This window comes from Barbus barbus, assembly GCF_936440315.1.
Source record: "Barbus barbus genome assembly, chromosome: 30".
Classification (NCBI taxonomy): domain Eukaryota; kingdom Metazoa; phylum Chordata; class Actinopteri; order Cypriniformes; family Cyprinidae; genus Barbus; species Barbus barbus.
In genome coordinates, this window is record NC_136758.1 from 10,653,030 (window position 1) to 10,676,841 (window position 23,812).

At 37.3% G+C, this 23,812-nt stretch overlaps 2 protein-coding genes across 3 annotated transcripts in view; one reads left to right on the forward strand and one right to left on the reverse strand.

Moving 5' to 3' along the window:
- LOC306850607 (metastasis-associated protein MTA1-like) overlaps positions 1-13,915 on the reverse strand; it is a 59,895-nt gene extending 45,980 nt beyond the window's left edge. The window contains exon 1 of one of the 2 annotated variants that reach the window (XR_013782422.1): positions 13,625-13,893. Coding sequence is in view for 1 of the 2 variants with exons in the window: in XM_079386320.1 (XP_079242446.1) it covers positions 13,625-13,652 (28 nt within the window). In the remaining variant the exon portion in view is untranslated. Of the gene's footprint in view, positions 1-13,624 lie in introns of both variants that reach the window. The other variant, XM_079386320.1, reaches the window with a different exon arrangement.
- Positions 1-23,812, forward strand: part of LOC306850608 (dihydropyrimidinase-related protein 5-like) — a 618,334-nt gene that overhangs the window by 280,626 nt on the left and 313,896 nt on the right. The window lies entirely within an intron of this gene.

Consider the following 23,812-nt stretch of genomic DNA (forward strand, 5'->3'; position numbering starts at 1 on the left):
TCATCAAAATTAAAGGAAATAAACATTTGAAATATATCAGTCTGTGTTTAATGAATGAATCTAATATACAAGTTTCACTTTTTGAATGGTATTACTGAAATAAATCAACTTTTTCATGATATTCTAGTTTTATGACCAGCACCTGTATATCACCTCAAAACTTTTGAATGGTAGAGTGTATATATAAAAAAAAACAAATTGTAGCTTCTCTAGCATTTAAAATGTTAAATATAGGCATTCATGGACGCAAAAGCAAACTGGTAAATATATAGTGTCATTAACTGAGTGCCCTAAAAATGCAGCAACTTGAGCAAAGTGAGATTCAGCGATCTTGTCTGCACTATGACCAAATATTGAAATTTCCTGTAACAGGTTTTCAAAGAGGGATCCAAGAGTGCTAGGGGATCTGTGGAAAATTTGGGGAAAACATTTTTTTTACTTTACAGAGATACACACATATACATATATATCCAGCAACAGTTTAGTCTTACAAGAGTAAAATGCATTGTTATTTTTGCAATTGTCATTTGCTGTCTGCGAGATCCAGTGTACAGCTTAATTCAGTGATGTAACTGGGGTGTTGGGATCTCTACATCTTTGGGACCTAAAAAAAAATGTGGTGGACGACCAAAAAAGTTTGGGAACCCCTGACATTCACAATCCTGAATCTTCCACTCCATCTGAGATTCATTCAGCCATGTGCGCCTGACTGTATCTATCAGCTTGTATGCTTAAGACTAGGACCACACCTCTTTGCTGCTTATTTAATGAGTACAAGTTCTACCAGAGGCCTCCCGGTCCGGGGCAAAACCCGACATGGAGTCAGAACCTCACACAGAACCTGGAAGAGAAGCTTGCAGAAGACCTGGAGGCATCACCGCTGTCTCTCACAGCTTCCGCCAACCCTCCTGCCATCTCCGGCTGACTGTGCCCACAGCGATTGCTGTGCCCCCATCCCCCCACCAATCAGCACGTGACACAGCCTGTGACATCACAGTGCAGTCAAATTTCCTGTGATCCTATCCGTGCATGTTGCCGAGCCTTACTCAGACTGAGGGTGAAAGAAAGACAGACAGAAAGAGAGTGAGAGAGAGAGAGAGAGAGAGAGAGAGTTAAGTGCAGGGAGTCTAACCAGGCCAGAGGAAGTTGAGTGAAGAGAGACAGACAAAGAGTGAGAGATACAACAAACAAGCCAAAAAAAGTCTTTGAATGGATGAACACTCTTAAAAATGTAATATATTTTTATAAAAAAAAAATATTCACAAACTTGTCAACCTCATTAAATCAAAAGAAATTGCGCAAGCACATATGCAATCAGGCTGGACTTCAGGAAGTGTGGGCTGCCCTGAGTTGGACTCAGAGGAAGCGGTCCCCGTGGCCCAGCCGCTGCAGAGACCCCAGCCTGCACAGGTCCTCGGAGTGCACAGAGGCCATTCAATCCCCGTCTTAGGACAATCAGACCGGGACCCACGAGACATCCGTTACTATGGCAATACCAGTTAATTCAAGCTTATGCGCCAAACACATACACAGAGCATTAGTGCAGCTCTTAGGTTATTCTTGCTCTCTGCCTCCGGCTCAGGGATTCGGGTTATACAACACCTTCAACAATACAGAACCACTGCTTGTCTTTCCACCTAATCAGAGGTGGGCCGGGACGCACAGGACACCTAAACCTGCTGGTTTTAAACCATATGATATATTTTTTTGCCCCCTATGTTTAATATGGGGGGTATTAATGTTCATTCTGGTGGCATTTTTGCCCCAAGCCCCTGTTCATTTCTGACTCTCATATGCACTGATCTCTCAGCAATGTAGTTGACAAATCCACCATAGTGACAGAGAACTTTAATCCCTGCACTTTTGATTAATTTAATGCGTCCTTGCTAAATGACAGTATTAATTTATTTCCTAAAGTCTTACTGACACCAAACACTTGAACGGTATATAAAATTTATACATATTGCATTTTATTTATGAATTTTAAGATTAAAGGATTTGTTCCAGAGAAAAAAAATTCTGATAATTTACTCACCCCCATGTCATTCAAGATGTTCACGTCTTTCTTTCTTCAGTGGTAAAGAAATTAAGGTTTCTGAGGAAAACATTCCAGGATTTTTCTCCATACGCTCTTAAAAATAAAGGTGCTTCACTATGCCATAGAAGAACTTTTTTGTATAAATGGTTCCATAAAGAACCTTTAACATCTGAAGAACCTTTTTGTTTCACAAAAGGTTTTTTGTGGTGAAAGAAGGTTCTTCAGATTATAAAAAGGTAAGGAAGAGATGGTTCTTTAAAGAACTCTTGACTGAATGGTTCTTTGTTCAACCAAAAATGGTTCTTCTATGGCATCGCTTGAAGTAACTTTTGAAGCACCTTTATTTGAGTGATATAGTGGACTTTAAAGGGCACCTATTATGTCCCTTTTTACAAGACGTAGGACTAATATTGGTCTTGCGTGTCCCCAGAATGCGTCAGTGAAGTTTCAGCCCAAAATACCTAACAGATCATTTATTATAATAATTGGAAAATGTCATTTTTGGGGAGTCTAAAAAAGAGCTGATTTGGAGTGTCTCTCTTTAAATGCAAATGAGCTGCATATTCCAGCCCCGTCTCTAGAAGAGGGCGTCGCGTATATGTCTCCCTGCATTGCATATCAAACTTACAGCAATAAACAGCCGGTATAAGCAACATAACTGAGAGCGAGAGAACCGGAGTTTATCCGTACATATGGGAAGCCAAATGCACTGAAAGTGGGACGAAACAGCGCAATGTTACAGACCTCGTACTGCGCTGACCTGTTATCAGCGCGGATCAATGGACCGAGCCATGCGCCCGCGCTACCGAATGAATCTCGTGCTACAAACAGCACGAACTAATCTCACAAGCGCGGCACTGATCAGTTAAAAATACTTCAATGTACGCACACAAATACGGTTAAAACGCTAAGCACTATAACAACATGACATTCACAAAGGAGTCTGGAGTGATACACATATTTAGGTGGATTTTGAGCCGCATTACCTTGAAAAAAAGAAATCAGCAGCTCGGATGTTGGGAGAAAATTAAGACTTATGTACAGTCTCACATCCAAACACAGAGCACCGGGTTGCTTGCGAGACATTGTTGACATTACAGCTGATCGAGTGCAGAGAAAATGGAGGACAGTGTACAACCGCTGAGGGCGGAAACTATGGCAATGGAGGGCTGTCAATCAACCCCCATGGCCCAGCTCTACGCAATGTGACATCACACTGCATGAGAATCAAACGGCAGGCCTAGTGAGACTGACTTGGTTTAAAGGGAATTAAAAAATGAGGAGTGGGTGGACTTTTATCATTGTAGAGTGGTTGTGTTCACACACTGCCGACACACATTTTTGTCCAAACACCATGTAAAAGTGGATTTTGCATAATAGGTGCCCTTTAACGGGTTGAAGGTCCAAACTGCAGTTTCAATGCAGCTTCAAAGGGCTCTACATGATCCCTGCCAAGGAATAAGGGTCTTATCTAGCGATAACGATTGTTCATTTTCTTAAAAGAAAAATTTACATTTTATATGCTTTTTAAACCACAAACAGTCGTCTTGCACTAGCTCTACGCCCATGACTTCACGCATGACGTAGTCACATTTGAGAAGTCACGCATGGCACAGGTGGAAGTGACTGCAGCGAATGTGCAAAGAAAGTCAAACATCCTTTACAAAAAAGGTAAAACAATGATGTTGGACAATTTTGAAGTTGGAGGAGAAAATGAGATCCTACCCTACCTTTTTTAACCAAATTACACAAAGAATTAAACACACATCACCTTTCCAATGTTATTACGTAATGCACGAAATAGCACATTGCAGAGCTAGCGCAAGATGAGCATTTGTGGTTAAAAAGAATAAAACTTTTATTTTCTTAAGAAAATGGCAGATCATTTCACTAGATAAGACCCTTATTCCTCAGCTGGGATTGCGTAGGGTGCAGTCTGGACCCTCTACCCATTGATCTCCATTGAAGTCCTCTATATGGAGTAAAAACAAATTCCTCAAAAATCCTAATTTGTTTTTGACTGAAGAAAGAAAAAAATTAACACCTTGGGTGACATGGGGGTGAGAAAAAAAAAAATCTAGTTTTTTTTATATTCTGGAAGTGAACTAATCCTTTAAATAATTTCAGGACTAAAGTTGCATGAAAGCAACAACTATGCCTGTGTGTAAAACATGCCGATCATGTAGCATCCAGCATCATTTGAGATTTGTTCTAAGAAGCATCTTGTAAGCTACACTGGAAGTTAGGAAAGGCTGTACACTTCAGACCATCTTTGATCATTTTGGCCTGTTTTCTTGAGCATCCCACCCTAAATGAGGTGTTAAGATATTATGTAAAGTAAAAAAATAGCCCACCCTCTTTACAAACATGTAGACTATACTAGATTTTTTTTTTTTTAGTGGACTAGTCTTTCAAGTAACCCAGCAACTTTTGTGAAAATACACTTTTTGGAACACATTTTGAGAAATGTTCAAATTTTCCCTGGCTGAGCACTGACTCCTGGACCAGTACCAGCAACTTTTCAGTATAAAAGGGATATCAGAATATAAGAGCTATGGATTTCTGCAGTGATGTTTGTGTTTATATGTCTCTGTGGTTATTTAGGCCAGACCGTTCTAAAGGAAAGAGAACAAGGCTTTGTGCATTAAATTGCAGGGTCTGTAATTGTCCCACCTACATATACTGTACAAAGATCCCGACACAACGTCCACAATGTGACAAGTATTCAGTAGCAACCTATTTTCTGTCCTGACTAAAAGCAAAAAAGCTGCATGAAGCGACAAATCACAGCATATTTGATGGCCAACATCAGCATTTACTACCATTCACTTTCATTTAATAGGGATATTCAGAAATAAACTAGGCTGCTTGATTTTGAAACTTTATGTTATTCATGGGTAATTGATTGGATTTTAAAACCTGATCTTCCGTTCCACAATGAAGCCATGAATAAGCATCAAATCCAACCGGCATCAACTGTTGAGGAGGTTTTTCTTTCACTGGAACATGCTGAAGGTCAAGTTCACATGTGAGAGCACTTTGACAATCCCAATAGTTCAGTATGGAGTCTCAAAGCTTATTTATTAATTCATTTTGGCCAATACTGATATCATCTTTATTATATTAAATCACTGCATTAACTTTTGGCAGGATGTTAAACTGTACAACTGTAGAATAAAACAATGCCAAAACAGCTAATTGGTTAACAACAACCATTATCTCAAAAAACTGACGACAGCCAAGAAGGAAAGTTATTTCTAAAGTAATATTTTATTTCTTTGAAATAACATGACCAGGATTGTGCAGTAGAAAATAAATGGGATTAATTTTGACTGGAATAATTTGGACCAATTAGATGTCACCATTGGTGGAACATCCCAGTGCAATGTGTCATCACAGTCATTAGGACAGAAATTATGTGGTATTAAGCTTCGTAAGGTCATAAAATAAGAAACAGGTGCAAACGCTGTCAGGGCAAAAAAGCATAATGAGCAATGAATGAAAACTCCAGAATTAGTTTGCTAAGAACGCAGCAATTGCTTGCAGGCATTTTTAATGCTAATGGTTCAAGGGTCAAATCAATTTTGAAAAATCAATACGGTTTAAACACTATCATAAAATAAAGCTACCGCAAAAGTAATGGCAGAAACTGGTTAGTTAGCTAATCCTCCGAGCATTTTCTCAGAAACAACACCATTCCACTCATCTCATTAAAAAGTCTCTGCCAGCTGAGGAACTATTGAATAAATGATAATGTTGCTGTTTTAACTGTCAATCACACAACTGTACTAGAGAGATAACTGCTCCTGGGAGGTGCTTCAGGACTCTGCAGCGCTCAGAGCAGCCTGAACTGATGCTTTGCTCAACAAAGACAACTTGCACTTTCTGTAATGCCATCATTACCTGCATTTAAATATTACAGAACAACAATCCCTTTTGTCCTGTTTTGTATAGACTCTGAACACTGAATGAACAGGCCCAGGAAGAATATGGGAACTTTTTTCTGTATCGTGGCAAAATTCTGTGGAATTGATTATCAATACACATTCTCAAATTAACAATTAGCATTAGTTATGAGTAGAACTTTTTGGATGATGAGCAGATATAATTTGACTAAAATCTTTCAAGCTTCATGGGTCAATGACATATGGCCACAATAAAGAAATAGTAAAATGTACCATCTTAAAATTGTACTCTTTCATATATTTGATATATTACATAATTTTCCAGAAAAGTGTATATAATATTCTAAAAGTTTACTTACACCTTGAATACATGTGAACAAACATTTAAAAAAATAATAATAATTAAAATATTTTTTTACAAATAAATAATTTATTAATAATTAAAATAAAAATTCATTACAGTTTTGGGTAGTCAAATCACATTACATTTTACAATCAGTAAGAAATTAAGAGTTGCATTCCCTATTTTGCCCTCTACTTTACGAACACCAGTAAGTCTAATAAAATACAATTATGCATGCGCTGATTTGTGACTGCGTGTTTTGAGTTTGAGCTACATCAAGTTGATTCTTTATCGTCTATTTTCTATCTTAAAAACAATTATATACAGTATAATTTTTGTTTCTATAACGTGTGAATATATCCCCTATAGCATTCTAAAACAAAACCAATCAGAGCGCCTTATCACTAGTTTTATTTTGATTTCTCGAGTCTGCTATTAGCTTATAGCCCGTTAGCATCGGCAGCGTGGCTGCCGCTAATCTCGCTTAGATTGCTAATACCCTATTCACACACATTACCATTGTTTCACTGTTACTTGCTTAAATGGCGGATGTGTGTCTACCTTTGAGTACAGGTGAGGACACATTCGAGCTGCATTCGGTGCAGCTGGAGCTGGAGGCCGTGGAGAAGCAGGCCCAGCTGAGAGAGCGGAGAGCCGCGCTGGAAACATCCCGGGCTGATGCTCACAAGTCCGGGGGAAGTATACAGCACGCTGCTAACTCCCACCACCTCTACTCCGTGTGTTTCTCTGCACAGACCCTGTGCACCCAGGACGCGATCTTCCCAGATGTCCTTCACTCCGGCGCCAGGACGCCACGGACCCTGGGTGCACCAGCAGCGGAAGACACGAGCCAGGCCCCGGGAGACGACCTCTCCGCCTCCAGTCTTCGAGATCTCCACCCAGAACCGCTTCGCTCCCCTCCGAGAGACGGAACGCGGCGCTGTGATCGTCGGAGACTCCATCGTCCGGCACATCTGCTCTACATTAGCTTAAGGTAACGTGCACACTCACTGTTTCCCCGGTGCTCGTGTTCTGCGCAGATACCCGCGATCCTGAAGTGCGACGAGAGCATTGGTGCTGTCGTGCTGCACGCAGGGGTTAACTACACCAAGCTACGGCAGACGGAGACACTGAAGAGGGACTTCAGGAGCCTGATCGAGACGTACGAAGCACATCGCCCGCGACGACGATCATTGTGTCAGGACCGATTCCCACGTATCGACGAGGACACAAAAGGTTCAGTAGACTTTTTGCTTTAAACGAATGGTTATTGTCATGGTGTAAAGCACAGAAACTGCTCTTTGTTAATAATTGGAATCTTTTCTGGGAGCGTCCTAGGCTTTTCCGTGCTGATGGCCTGCACCCCAGCAGAGTCGGAGCAGAACTCCTGTCGGATAACATCTCCAGGACGCTACGCTCCATCTAACTAGTAAGCCAATTCTCAAATAACTACTATGATGACTTTTGTTCTACCCACTTAAAAGATAGAAGTACTTGCGTTGTCCAATCTATACAGACTGTGTCCGTTCCCCGAATAGCGAGGTCAAAATATAAATTTAATGCAGGATCTAGAAAAAATCTGATTGTGATTAAACCAGAAAAACGCAAAATAAATGAACAAAAACTATTTTTAAAGCTTGGGCTCCTAAACATTAAATCACTCGCACCCAAAGCAGTTATTGTAAATGAAATGATCACAGATAATAATTTTGATGTACTCTGCCTGACTGAAACCTGGCTTAAACCAAATGAATATTTTGGCCTAAATGAGTCTACTCCACCAAGCTACTGTTATAAACATGAGCCCCGTCAGACTGGTCGTGGCGGCGGTGTGGCAACAATATATAGTGATATTCTCAATGTTACGGAGCATATCCGCAAACTCATAAATAATAACCGAAACAATCCAAGGTTCTTATTTATCACAGTGGCTAGATTAACAAATAAACATATGCCACCCGATCTAAATATTCCCTCACAGTTTAATAGTAATGACTTTATGAATTTCTTTACTGATAAAATAGATACCATCAGAAATACAATATCAAATGTAGATTCTACTGCATCTAGTATTTCAGCTTCATTCATCGCACCCAAAGAAAAACTGCAGTGCTTTACAACTATAGGACAGGAAGAGCTAAATAAACTTATCAGTGCATCTAAACCAACAACGCGTTTATTAGATCCTGTACCCACTATACTATTGAAAGAGTTGTTACCTGAAGCAGAAGAACCGCTTCTCAATATTATTAACTCATCGTTATCTTTAGATCACGTCCCAAAACCATTCAAGCTGGCGGTTATTAAACCTCTTATTAAGAAACCACAACTAGATTCTAATGAACTGGCAAATTACAGACCCATTTCAAATCTTCCGTTTATATCTAAAATTTTAGAAAAAAGTTGTGTCTGCTCAAAAATGCTGATGATACTCAACTAAATATCTCAACAAGACCAGATGAAACTTCTCAACTATCTAAGCTAATAGATTGTGTAAAAAATGTAAAAGATTGGATGACCAATAATTTCCTCCTATTAAATTCAGATAAGACAGAGATATTACTTATTGGACCAAAACCATTACACAGAATCTCTTGGATTACAATTTGCAACTAAACGGATGCACTGACACGTCCTCTAAAGTCAAAAATCTGAGTGTTATATTAGACAGCAACTTGTCCTTTGAAAATCATATTTCCCATGTTACAAAAACAGCATTCTTCCATCTTAGAAACATTGCCAAGCTTCGAAACATGCTACCTGTTTCTGATGCAGAAAAGCTAGTTCATGCATTCATGACCTCTAGACTGGACTATTGTAATGCACTGCTAGCTGGTTGTCCTGCATCTTCAATAAACAAGCTACAGATAGTCCAAAATGCAGCGGCTAGAGTTCTTACCAGGTCAAGAAAATATGATCATATTACCCCAATTTTACAGTCTCTGCACTGGCTACCTATTCAGTTCCGTATGATTTACAAAATATTATTACTTGCCTATAAGGCCCTAAATGGTTTAGCTCCTGCGTACCTAACTCTTCTTCTACCACGCTACAATCCAACCCGCTCCCGAAGGTCGCAAAACACCCAAACTCTGGAATAGCCTTCCTGATAACATTCGGGGTTCAGACACACTCCGTTTAAATCTAGATTAAAGACACATCTCTTTAGCCAAGCGTTCACATAATGCATCTTATAATCTTGGACTGCAGTTATATCTGATCAAATGTACATTATTATTATTCTTTAGCTTGGGTTGAACAAATCATTTTTGCTTAGATGGAACAGCAGCTACGCTAATTATGTCTCTATTTGTTTCTCTGTTTCTAGGAATTACAGAAGTCTGGATCCAACCCTTAAATGATTTGAGATGACTGAACACCTGAGAAAAGATAATGCCAACCCCTCAGAGGACCTCAGAGGATGCCAATGCTCAGACAACATACAGAATTACCTAATTTTGCCATAAGTTAAATATATTAAGGTTCTGCAATATATAAATATATTGTGGAAACTTAATTTCCTGTAGAGCTGCTTTGCAACAATTTGTATTGTAAAAAGCGCTATACAAATACACTTGAACTTGAATTACCTTAGGTTTAGGTTTTTTCTTGCATGTTGGTTGCACCATGATTTTGATTTGTCAGTCAATATCAAACAAATGGATCAAATATTAATAAGCAGCAATGCAATTGTTACAATATTTTTTATAGGAAATAACAATAATAAAAGATTATACCAAAAGAATTTCATTCTTTTAATGAGGCTTTTATCCTCATTATGATATCAGAACAGTTGTATCCTGATACACTGCACTCAAAAAATATCAAGTAACTTTAAATTCAGAAAATACAAAAAAAAACCATGCTCATCATAGAAGAGGTGTTTAAGTCACTGCATTATGAATTGCATTTTTCAAATATTTTGAAAAGATTCATAGAAAACCTAACATAATGAGCATCACATCGTTGACCCTTACTGAAAGTTCTGCAGGCACAGATTGCTGGCCAGTGTTTTACAGAATCTTCTAGATTCAAAACTTTAAAGCAACCACATTTTCCCCAAGGTAGATGGGGAACAAATGCATTTTGAAACTACACCTCGTAATAGGCTACGACTATTGTACCAGACAGAAAAATCTGAAATCCACTTGCTTTGTGGCATCATACATCAAGTACTCCCATGACCAACCGCAGGCTAACACCCGCACGGATCGGACACATATTAGAGAAAGCGAACACCTGGCAAAGCTTCTCAAATACCGTATATCTCTGCTAACTGCATCCTGCCCATTGGCTCACATTTCTCATTCATGTCGCCATACTCAAACCTGGCCCAACCCAAGTTCAACGCCACCAATCACAATGTGATTCAGCCCATTTCCATCATTTCTGTGGCTGTTCATGGTGGTCTGTTTTGAATTTTTTTCCCTCTGATTTTCTTGGCACATTTATTCTACGCTGGAGTCTAGGAGAAGCCTCCCTTCTGGGAGAAGAAAAGAGAGCCAGAGAAAAGCCGTTAGCTCAATGAGAGAGAATTCAGGCCGACTGCCTTCTCCATCAAGTGTGAGGGAGGACAAAGGAGGAAAAGAACGCTAAGGCTTTGTTTCTCCCTCACAGGGCATTGTTTTAACCATTATGGCTCTGCTTCCAAATTCAATACCCCAAAATCCACTCAAAGGAAAACGATGATTGTATTGGAGGTATCAGGAGAATTCTGAACGCTTCAATGCGGGAAGGTGTCTGGGCTGCTTTAACGAGATCCAAATGATAGTTATGGCGCATTTCAGCAATCAGCTATTAGTACGGCTGCGCTAAGTGTAAGGTGCACAGCAGAGGTCTGAACATGGAGGTGTAAAATAGTGCAAAACTGGCTTCGTTCCAATCCGAGGTTAGTCAATGTGCTTCTTTTGGTCCACACTGGAGCAATGAGAGAAAAAGAGAAATGGAGAGAGAGCGCAGGAGATGTCGATATGTATCGGGTGATGCAGTAGCCAGAGGTATGGAGGCCCTTGGAGACTCTCTGCTGGATGGAGCGCCTGGGGCCATTTTCAGCCTCAGTAGCCAAAGATGTTGCAAAATCGGGGAGGAGCATGTAACAGAGTAACAGATATTTACACAATGATCTTAAAGTCCTGAACGAACACATTCACAAACCTGTGATTCATCTCTGTACAGGAAATCCAGGGAGAACAGCGGCCTGTTTAGAATATAGTGCACTGCATACTGAGTAGTACAGACCCAACACTGTATTTGTTTGTATGCATTATTTAACGATAACTATTTCAAACCGTGGTATGATACACTGTTGTCACAAGACCATGTTTAATCATGTCTAAATTAAAACCTGAGAAAGATAAGAACATTCTAAAGGGATAGTTCACCCGAAAATTACAAATTGTCATCATTTAGTCACCCTGATATCATTCTAAATTAGGTATTTCTTGTGTGACAAGCAAGTATGTTTGAGCTTTCATGTTTAGAAGAGATGATGTGCTCTGTGTATGTGCGCTGATCAAAGTTTTTATAAACATAAAACCATAAATTAAATCTGTTCATCATATAAAGTAAGTGCGTCTCTTCTGAAGACTTGGATTAAATTGTTTGATTCATATGAAATATTTTTACAATTACAAGAACTTACTAAAGAATCAAAATGTTGGTTGCATGGACTTTCAATAGATGGACAAAATGTATGAGAGAATCATCTTCTTCAACATGAGGATGAGCAGATAATGACAGAGTTTTCATTTTTGGGTAAACTCTTCCTTTAAAAGATGTTAATGTTAGTAGATATTACTCAAGTTCATTTGTAACACTGCAAATGAAAAGTTAAGTCAAGTGCATTAGGGGATGGATATTACTGGTATATTGCACTTTCACAAATATAGTAAACAACCCCACTATTCCGTAAATACAAAACATTTGAAAACTGTACACTTCATACATGAGAAAAATGTTTAAACAGAAACATCTACGGAGAAAATAATAATTTAAGGACGCTGGGCTGCCGAGCAGATTTGGGAACCAGAATTACTGTAAATTCACTCGTATCGCTCCTGACCAAAGATCAGCTTTTCTTCAGGTTAGACCAAGTTCATCAGCTCCCTGCCTCAAGGGTAAACTTCCGAATCCAAATACTCTCATTATACCAATAATTACACATTGGAAACTGTAAGCACACATTCATTCTCACTAAATCAGCATAGCCGGGATCCTAATGGATAATTGATACCAACAGGGAATCAGTTCCTGAGCCAAATGCAATCACCGGATGGGATAGATAACCCAAAAATGAAACTTCTGGCATCATTTACACACCCTCGTGATGTTTCAGACCTGTATGACTTTCTTTCTTCTGCAGGACACAAAAGGAGGCAGAATGACTGCCTCAGTCGCCATTCACTTTTACTGTATGGAAAAAGCAATGAAAGTGAATGGTGACTGAGTCTGTCATTCAGCCTAACATCTCCTTTTGTGTTCTGTGGAAGAAAGAAAGTCATACACGTTTGAAACATTATGAGGGTGAGTAAATGGCACAATTTTTATTTTTGAGTGAACTGTTCCTTTAAATAGACTAGGTACAGTAGCTTCAGCCATAATAGATAATTCAGGTAATAACAGATAATTGTGAACCCCTTTTAAATGAGACCCATTTCATAATAAAAACAGTACATTATTGTCATCTTCTCTCTTTATGAAAATAGACCAATTTGAGAATATACAATCTCAATTAAGTTCCTTCTTTGCCACAACGCATTCTATATCCTATTATTTATTTATTTTATCCTTTCATACACTAAAGCTTCTCCATAAGCACTGGACGCAATCTATTGGCTTGAGATCTATGTGCCAAAACTTTCTCCCTCCATCTATTACATCCAATATCTATAAAAAGTCAATTGCAAGACAAAGATTTGATACTGTACAGTCCTCTCCCATCCAGGCAGAGTGTTTCCGACCCGTCCGAGTCTTAAGTGAGGCGTGCTGCCCAAACTTTAACTTTAAAAGCCCAAACGCGTCTTTTCTGTGTAAATTTGAGAGTTACCCGCTTGTTACTAACACTCAATGACACTCGAAAGCGCTACATCATGCTAACGGCAATAAATGTTGCGCCAGTTAGTAGTTAAAACATACTCGGGGTCCCTTAACGAGAGTGTTAATCTTCATCTCGCTGTTCGCGCTCACCATCATCATCCTCACACTGTAGTCCTACAGTACTTTAAAAAATAAAAGAGGAAGGACAAACCTAAAACTGCTAAGCCTTGTTGCGAAAAAGCATGAACGACAGCGACGCACAAAAAAAGGGTACGACATTTTTTACCGAGCGTGATCTCTTACCTCCGACCCGGTACATATTGGCTGCCATGACTGCCCCGGTCCTGCCTGGCGTCTCCAGGTAGGGCTTTCTCTCTCCGCCGCCGCCGCTGAGTGCTGTTCGCTGGAAAATGGTGGATTGATCAATACGAAGCGGACCAGTGAAGGGATCTTAAAGAGACAGTGCACATATTTTTCTGTAGCCGCGTTCCACGGGACGATGTGAGCGATCGTGTTCAGAATCACCCGCGTGTTTAGGAACACCTTCCCAACAAAGCGGGATCCGGAGACTCGGGCCACGGGGCTGGAGAGAGCGCCAGAGGGAGGGGAAGGGGTATGGGCAGCATCACTCGCGTTTCCCCGCCTACTTCAGACGACCGAACCATTGCTGTACTACTTTGGACCCACTAGAGGCGAAAAGAAACAAATAAACAACTGTTGCTCTCGGACTGAGTTTGAAACAAAGATATAAACTAGAATAACAGAACAAGGAAATACATCTCTCTCTCTGTGGAGAGACATTCGTCTGAATAACTAGAAGAAAATGTGAAAAGCTGCTACCACAATGTTGGAGTTATGAGTCCAAAGAGCCCTCCCTGAGTCTATATAATATTCTGGTGCTGCGATTTGGTTTTTGTTTTGCTTAATTAGTTTTTGGTTTCGTTTTTTTGTGTTTGCTTTGTTTTTTCAAACTAGTTTTTCCTCAGTGTACGATTCATGAACCAGAATTTGTGATCCTGGACCACAAAATAGGTTTATACATAATAAATAAATAAATAAGCTTTCCATCTATGTATGGTTTGTTAGGATAGGACCATATTTGGCAGAGATACAACTATTTGAAAATCTGGAATCTGAGGTTGCAAAAAAAATCAAAATATTGAGAAAATCGTCTTTAAATTTGTCCAAATGCAGTCATTAGCAATGCATATTACCAATCAAATATCAAGTTTTGATATATTCACGATAGGACATTTACAAAATATCTTCATGGAACATGATCTTTACTTAATATCCTAATGTCTGTTGGCATAAAAAAAAAAGCAAATTTTGACCCATACAATGTAATGTTGGTTATTTCTACAAATATAATATACTCATACGACTTAAGACTGGTTTTGTGGTCCAGGGTCACATTTGTGTAAATTCACTCGTAACGCTTCTAATCAAAGATCAGCTCTTCCTCAGGTTAAACCAGGTTCATGTGTTGTTTCGCATTGCTTTGCTTCTTTCTTTTTTCAACTAGCCAAACATAGTCTTTCTTTAAAAAAAAAATATTAAATTTAGGAATCCAGTAAAATCCCTTTTTTGTCGAGCAATTGTTAGAGACAGTTATATTGCCTGAATTGCATTCCTTATAAAAGGCAAAAAAATATATATGAAAAGAATAGTATTGTACGAATTCATAATATACATTTTTTTTAAAAGTAACTGGATGACCAATACTTATGTCTTGAAGTGCATGTCTGATGGTTTCTTTAGTATCCCTTGAGGCCAGAAATGTAGTATGGATTTCATTCATACTATATAGCACATCGTTTTTTAACGGTCGCGACAGTACCTGTTCAGACATTCTGGACGCAGCTATAGGGATTGTGGCATAAATTATGGATTCAATGTTGAGAAAATCAGTTACCAGTTGGTTTTGAGTGCTATTCTCCAGTAGGTCCCTTAACTGTTTTAACTATAGCGAGACTTCTTTGGTCAATCAGCTTCATCAACAGCATGGCTATGGCTATCAACAAGCCAGCAATACCCAGAATAAACTAGCTTGGATGAGAGTGGGAATTGATGCTGGTCTTCTCATCAGTTTTATTCCACCTGAATAACTCGCTTTACAAAAATTATTTATTGTCTAACACCGTCATTATTAACTAGGCTTTTCATATTAAGCTTAACTGTGAGTTATATTTCATTAATCCCAGGTTAAACCCACTTTAACCCTGGATAACATTTCATTAACATGTAGCAACCACTTTCAAGGTGTACAATGTGATACATACCTATAGGATTACATTAGCCGAGGCTTAAAGTGTTAATAAGTGTGAAAAGCCTAATGGAAAGGTCATCTTGTGAATATGTTTTTAATACCTAAAGATTATACAAAAGCTGTCGTTCAGCCTGAAGTGTCTTCAGGTACATAATAAATGTGGTAGTTTCTAAGTCTGTTTAAGTTCTGAGCAAGTAGTCTAAACACTGGCTGACAGTCGCTAAACCAGATTTTTATAAACTGAAGTCCAAATCCTGTTTTATTTATTTGTTCTCTAGCCTTGGAATAAGCTCAAAGTCTCGAAAGCTAGTTTATAATTATACTTTCCCTGCATACACAACTACAAAGATTTAGACTTTTCTAAGTTTGGTCTGAGGGAAACGTGAAACACTGCATTTCAGAAGTCCTTGTGGGTGGCACATGTTCCAGAATTTGTATGCATTGAATGAGTCAACATGTGAAAAACGTGAGCAATATACACTTAAACCAGCAAGAGACACTACAATTATGAGACATCTATAGCACTGCTGATGAAGAGAAAAGTGTATGAAAAATAAACTGGGCATTAATCTCAAGCAAAATAGGAACATTTCTTCATATTTGGCCTCCATTCATGTTTATTATTCATTATTATTTTTGTAAAATTTAAAATCATTTTTTTTATATATTTTCAGTGTGTGTGTGTGTGTATAAATAAAATAAATAATAATTATTTAATCTAATAATTCAGATAATTATCTAAAAATCAAATAAGAGTCCTATTCCTATCTTTCAATTTATTTAACCAAATGTTAATATATTCAGTTAGAAATATATAGAGGAATGTCATTTAAGATATTTAGGACTTTGCTGAATTTTTAAAATCCGTAACACTGAAAACTACATCATTGACATCAATATTTCATAATACTATAAAAGGAATCTGTAATTTCCTTAAATTTAAATGTCATTTGTCCATGTCTGATGTATCAAATTAAATACATTTTGCTAACAAAATTTAACCAACAACCTCAAAATATCCCGTTCAATTCTCTCAAAAAATATGAACTCACACTGGTACATATTTGACGTTCAAAAATAGGTCATGAATAAACAGGACGTCTTTAGGGGGACAACCGTGATATATCGAATAACCCACTCATCAGGCCCAAAGGAGAGGGACCCATGAATATAAGCAAATCAATATATACATGATCATGAATCGATTAGCAAAACATATGTGACTATAAACCCTCCTGACTATTTAGACGAGGACTGACACGTGACAAGATGTTAATAATGTAATTTTGGAGGAGAAGATTTTGGGGAGGTGAGTGGGATCTTGTGAGTGCTGGTTTTGGCACGGCATGGTAAGGCACCTCATCATGTTTAGTGGTTGTTGTTAGTGAAGGCAGAGTGGAATGCTGTGGTGAGCAGCTGATTTACACCATATGAAAACCTTACAAACTGAGCTCTGCCTCGAGCTGTAATCTGCAATCACATGACCGGCCTCAGCCAATGGCAGGCTTTGACTTACCCTCTGTGGAGACTCACAACAAAGCAAGTCCGTACTACTGATTTTTGTGTGTGCCTACGTATTTATTTGTAAATATGTGTTTTTGGGGTCCTGACTTCAAACTGAAGCAATCAAATGAATCTCAATTTGCTGAAGCAGTTATCATGTGAGGATTTGAAGTTGTAGCCTAATGTTAATTTGCTGCAGTCTGTCTATACCCAGGACTAGAAGCCTCTAACAAGCAGTAGGTTTCAGGATTCTTGTACTCTGTCTCTCGATCTTCCTCGCTCTCGGCAGAGCCCCAGCTGGCCTTCTCCCAGGGCCCTTGCTCTAGCACAGCAGGCAACTGCTAGAGAAACAGAAGAAATCAATTAAGGCGTGTGGCCCGATCAAGCTCCGTCTTTTCTTGTGTTCGGTTTATTACAGACTTAATTACAGCCAAACACGGTTCACAAATAATATAACCATTGTCCTCACTGCACGGACGTGACTGTGAACCCGGGTCCATCAGCGCAGAGGGAGGGCTGCTGATCGGTTTCATGTGATTTGCTGTATATAGACAGACGCACTCAAGTACACTGATGAAATCTCTGCGTGGATCAGGTGTAATAGGAATTTCCATCAGAAAGAAAGAGAAAGAAACCCAGAAACAGAAGTGCTTGTGTAATTGACACCAAGATTTATTGGTACAGAACATCAAAACAAACAAACACTTGTGCTGATCAAATGAGAAGACATCTGATCGTCACGCAGCAAACAAAACAGGAAATGACACTTACATTATTGTCGATTCGTAAGAAGAAGTAATCTGGTTTGTTGCTGACTATTAAATCTGCTTATTTTTGCTTAATAAATATTAGTCTTGTTAGTCTTTAATCATTTGGTATCTTAATGCAAATTTTGTAATATATAGCATTAGGCTGTAGCAAGATTTTTTTTTTGACAATTTGATTTTCAATTCAATCTTAAAAATTGAATGATGTGTACTGAAATATTTTGTATTGATTTGTGACTTATCAAATGATTATTGACAAATATAAAATCTGAAATAATTTTATTACATATTTTTTATAGAAATGGTAACTGATAGTAATTTTTTATTATAAAATAATTGTATTTAAATAGGATCATGGTGCATAAATAAAATTATTATAACTGTAAAATACAGCAGAAATTAATTTTTGCCAAATTTGCCCATTGAAATTGATTTACAGGAGTGTCATTTGATTATGAGGGCATTTGTTTTTATAATTACACATTAAAATAATTTATGCTCTAATTTTATGTGCACTAATTTGCATATAAAATACAAAAACACATGATTTTGATTAATTTAACAAATAATTTGACAGTGAACACATATTTAGTGACTTGGGAAATGTGATATCTGTAGAGCCAACAAACCCATAATAAAAAATAAAAAAAATAAAAAAGTTTTTGTTTACATAATATGTGTGTGTACTTTGTATATTTATTATGTATATATAAATACACACACATACATGTATATATTTAAGAAAAATATGTTACGCTTATATTAAATAACTTTATATATGATATAATTTATATAATATATACATGTAAATACATGCAAATAACTTCAAAATATATGCTGTATGTGTGTGTCTTTATAAATACATAATAAATATAAACAGTACACACACATATTTATATAAACAAAAACTTTTATTTCGGATGCGATTAATTTTTTGACAGCACTAATGTATATATATATATATATTAGTATTACAATTTTTTTCTCACTTTCGGTGGCATTTCTAAGCCTAGTAGAGAGCATTCATGCACAACATTTTTATAATCAGGATTGAAAAACCTTATAAATTATATTAGGTTATTAACAACATCTGCAAACTCTACAAAGATGCTCACAAAATGAATCATCTCATGTCACGTGACAAAACAAAAACATAAGGTGTAATTTTGACTGTCGCCAGATGGCAGCAATATATTTTATATTTTGCATTAGAAAGTGTATCTTGTCTTAAACTACAAAGCAGAAATGATGCAGTTTGCATCTAAGAAATGACTTCAGCTCTCTTATGCGCATTCTGCTGCTGATCAGCAGGGGGCGCGAGAAAACCATCTTTAATCACATGTCTTTGTCTTCACGTGCTCTCTACAGAACAAAGTGAGTCCTCACAACACAGCAGTACTGACACCGCTGACAGAGGAAATGACTCTCAATTAATTGGCTCATCTCGCCTCTTTCACAACACATCAGGAGATTAGATTTGGGCCTGATGATAGATATTTTGTCACAGCAACCCCGGCTCTGACCTCATCTCATGCATTGTGTGCTACAAAGCTTTTCTTTCCAGAACTATAATTTTCCTCTTCCTGTTCTCGGTGTTGTGGCATATTAGATTAGAAGAGAAAACTGTGTGGTGGAGATATGATAAGTGTGCACGTGTGTGTCTGTGCACATTCATCTGCTGTAGAAATAGTGTGCTCTATAGAAGCCATGGCCTAGTGCTCTGAAACTGAGTAGGGGACAAAGAACCTATTCCTCCACTGTTTCTTGCCAAAATCCATAAGTAGAATTAGATGAAGGCAAACCAAAGAGAGAAAGAAAGACTGTATTTCACTTTAGCTGTATGAATAGCATCATAAAATAGCTAAATGAAATTTACGCTTCACTATCTTTCACAAAACACATTTGTCATTGCACTTTTTCCATCAATCCTTGCAATTCCTTTTTGGTGGAGGAATCTGAAAATCTTATCTGAAAGTCATTAAAATTCCAAACACATTTCCATTACGTCTATGATAATGCTCCGTGGTGGAAATGACAGTATCAATATTTTAGAAATAAACTGGCCTTGCTTGCTTGCCTTGCTAACATAGCTATTTAATACGATAGGAATTAAATCATATTTTCACACTTTTTGCATACACTAAACCCCTCCATTTCACAATTCAATCAGTTTGCAATTGATAAAATCAGTCTTGGCTTACATTTATCATAGAAATAAAATCACACTTGAACACAAAATGCATTGTGAATACCATTTCATGTTGCCTTTAAGTGCAGCACAGAATGACGATAAACCAGCTAAAAGCACAGGCCTTAACAAGAAAGTTTATAAGGGTGCAGAGACACAAAAAGAGAATGCAATAACAAAGTGAATGAAAGAAATAGAAAAAACTATAATCTTCTCTGGCCAGAAGCGACAGGATTTTCAAACTCTCAGCTGCTGTGGATTGGCATGAGCACCGTCTCCATCTGCCCTGCCCTGCTGGAGAATTACACCAAAACCACAAAACGCCAAGCATCAAGGGTGCGAGGCCCTACAAGAGGCCAGCTGTCCGTGTTTTAGCCTGCTATCTGTTCTACAGGCCACAGACAGTTGGCAAGAGAACAGTGGAGTCATCCGAATGCCAAAAATCTATCAAGCAGCAGCTGACCCCAGAGACCACAGGGCTGGGTTACTGGCTCCACGCACACGGATGTACTGTATTGCTTGCAAAAGTGTAATATGTACATCAATTTTTTTGAACAAATGCACATTGTGTCAGTGCATTTCCCCGGTTTGCATGATATACAGCAATATCTGAATAAAAGTAGGGCAGTAAAGGGCTATGAGTGACGCTTTTCCCCAGGCAAGACTGTCAGTTTAACCGGAATGGACAGTTTTATGCATCATTTTTATACAGCACATGCATGAACTCACATGTATGCGCATATATAGGCATGTACAAATTGCTAATCTTGTCGTTTACAATCACTGTGGTTGTGGTTTGTTATATAATGATGTAAATGACAGCCTACTTGTTCACATGACCTTTAAATCAATCACAGCTTCCTTCTTAAAACTGAATTTGTTCCTTGAATTCTGCAAAACCATTCATTCTGCACCAGGCAAAGTTATATATGCGTGTAGATTGTAGCCTTCATTTTGAGCACACAAATTATATTGCACGGAAAATCACATGCTTTATTTAGTTCACAAACATTTTATAGTTTGAAAGAAATATTTCTATATATCCCAATGTGTACTACCTATGGAAGACTGTTTCCGTTAAAAATAAATAAAATAAAAATCACTGTATGCCTCACATATTGCAATGTATAAAATTTCACAATGATCTTTTTTATATTTTATTTTAATTTAATTTTTTATTTTGTGTATTTTTAGAGAATGAAACTGCTTTCACACAAAAACTACTTACTTTTCAAAGTAAAACTGGTACTTTTTTTTCTTTTACAGTGAAGGCCTGTTAATACAGTTTTTTCTTTACTGTACTGTGTTATATACTTCAAAGGCAGCATTACAAATGTGAACTGTGATGTACTTTTCTTGACCCAAACCTGAAGACTGCACACTAAGTGTTTGCCCTGTGCCAAGGAGACAAATGCATCTCTGGCAGCTGTGTGTTTGAAGAATGGATCTGTTATTGCTCTGTTTGGTTTGAATATGTCAAGTTTCGGGATTCTTGTGTGGGTGTTGTTTTGAGTATGTCTCTGGACAGGTTCAGTTTGAAACATTGTGGATGTGATCTCATATCTATGAGGAAAAAAAAAGAATGAAAACTTGTATCAACTGTAAAAAGCAATATATCTGCAGGAAGCTTTTAGACAAAGTCTGACATGGAAAAAGGCGAAATGAGAACTAGTAGTTCCTAGAATGAGTTTCCCAAGATTGTCATTTTAGGCATTTTATTTTGAAAGAATATGTGTGGGAAAAACCTATACAGTTTTCATAGAGATACAATTTAGTGCACTGGATCCAAAAAAGTATTTAGATATTTTAACTCTGCAAAGTTAAGTTAAAAGTCATTGCTAAAAAATGATTAATCGCGATTAATCGCATCTAAAATAAAAGGTTTTTTGTTTACATAATATATGTATGTGTACTGTGTTTATTTATTATGTATACATAAATACACACACATCCAGTATATATTTTGAAAATAATTACATGTATATACATTTATTTATATTATTATATTTTATATTATATATAAATATATTTAATATATAAACATAACATAATTTTCTTAAATATATACTTGCCTGTGTTTGTATTTATATATATAATAAATATACACACACATATATTATGTAAACAAAAACTTTTATTTTAGATGCGGTTAATCGCGATTAATCGTTTGCTAGCACTAATAAAAATAAATAATTAAAAAGACAGCACAAGCATACTTTCTTGTTTTACAACAGTGGCCCTAAAATGTTTATTTTATTCTATTTTATTTTTAATTTTATTTTATAAAAATACTTCACATTATGTAATGGTTTACAACAGCCTTTAAGTGCAGCACCATATAGTGTCAGACCAATAATAGGTAAACATTCTCTATTATTTTATTTTATCATTTTTATTTTTTTAAGAAATCCAATAAAAAATAAATAAAAAAATGTATATATATATACACATATATGGCATTTTAATCAAATAAAACACATTCAACATTTTTTAACTATTATTGTTGTTTTTTATTTATTTATTTAATTATTATTTAATTTATTTTTTTCACTATAGGTGTTCCTATTCACTTCAAAAGGTAATTTATACAGTATATATGGGTATAAATATAACTGCAGCAATAATCACAGTACTGTACACTGATGTTTTGTTTAAGATGTACTGCTAACTTAGTAACCCATTTAATGGAGAAATCACTTACTAAGCAGGTGAATTACAAACAGATGAATAGGAACTGCCTATTTCCAGTAATATCCACAACACACATTCAAACCAAACCATTATAACCAAAACATCCATCCTATAACCAAAAATTCCCTCCTTATGTAATCAGCAGAATAACGACTTGTATTTTTCCTGTCAAGTACAAGAAAGTACTTTAGACCATCAAAATAAGTTTTAAATCCACGTGATATTTCCCTCACTCTTCTCCTGTGACTTCTTGTGGTTACATCACCCGTTCAAGTGACCGAAAGCATTCATTTTCCACTTCAACTTAGACAAACAATGATTCGACAAAGACATGAACAATGTGTTAGCAAAGCAGCTAAATAAAGTAGCTCTGATTAGATAAAACAAAGATACTCCAGAGAGGAGCAAACTCCCAGAGGAGGACTGCTGGAAAGCCGAGTACATCTTCCCATCACTACAATCTCAGAGAGTGTGCTGAGTGTGGAGGACGAGGTCATTCACTGTTATCTTAGGCGGAGAATCAAGACAAATAACAAGGGATGATTTTTGACATTCCTCAGCGTCCATTTTCAGAAACTTGAAGTATGACAAAGGACTTCTGCAGCAATGCCATTTATGTAATATAGTACCATGTTAAGGTCACTCTGAGTTCTTCTCCAGCTCCTGCTTCTGACCTGCAAATGTCTGATAGTGAAGTTTGCTTGAGTCGCTTAGAGACTAATTAGAGATAATACGAAGTCTGTGCCTTGCCTGCCTTATCAGTCACCACAGACACCTGCTGTTGTTTCCCAGACTGCTGTCTTTAACTGTAGACACCCTTAAGAGGTCTGATACCAACCGCTCTCCTTCAGTCTCTTGCAGTTAATAATATCCAGAGCCACTTTAATACAATAATAGACAAGTTCTGTTTCAGTACATCTGGATCCTCATTCGCATTTGCATATGCTATAATAGCTACACGGCTGGGTAAAATTATGTGACTGTATTCCTGGCATTTCCCTCAGAATATATTAAATTTCTGCTGTTTCAAATATAATTCTTTTATTAGTAGTATTTGTGTGGTACCAAATTAA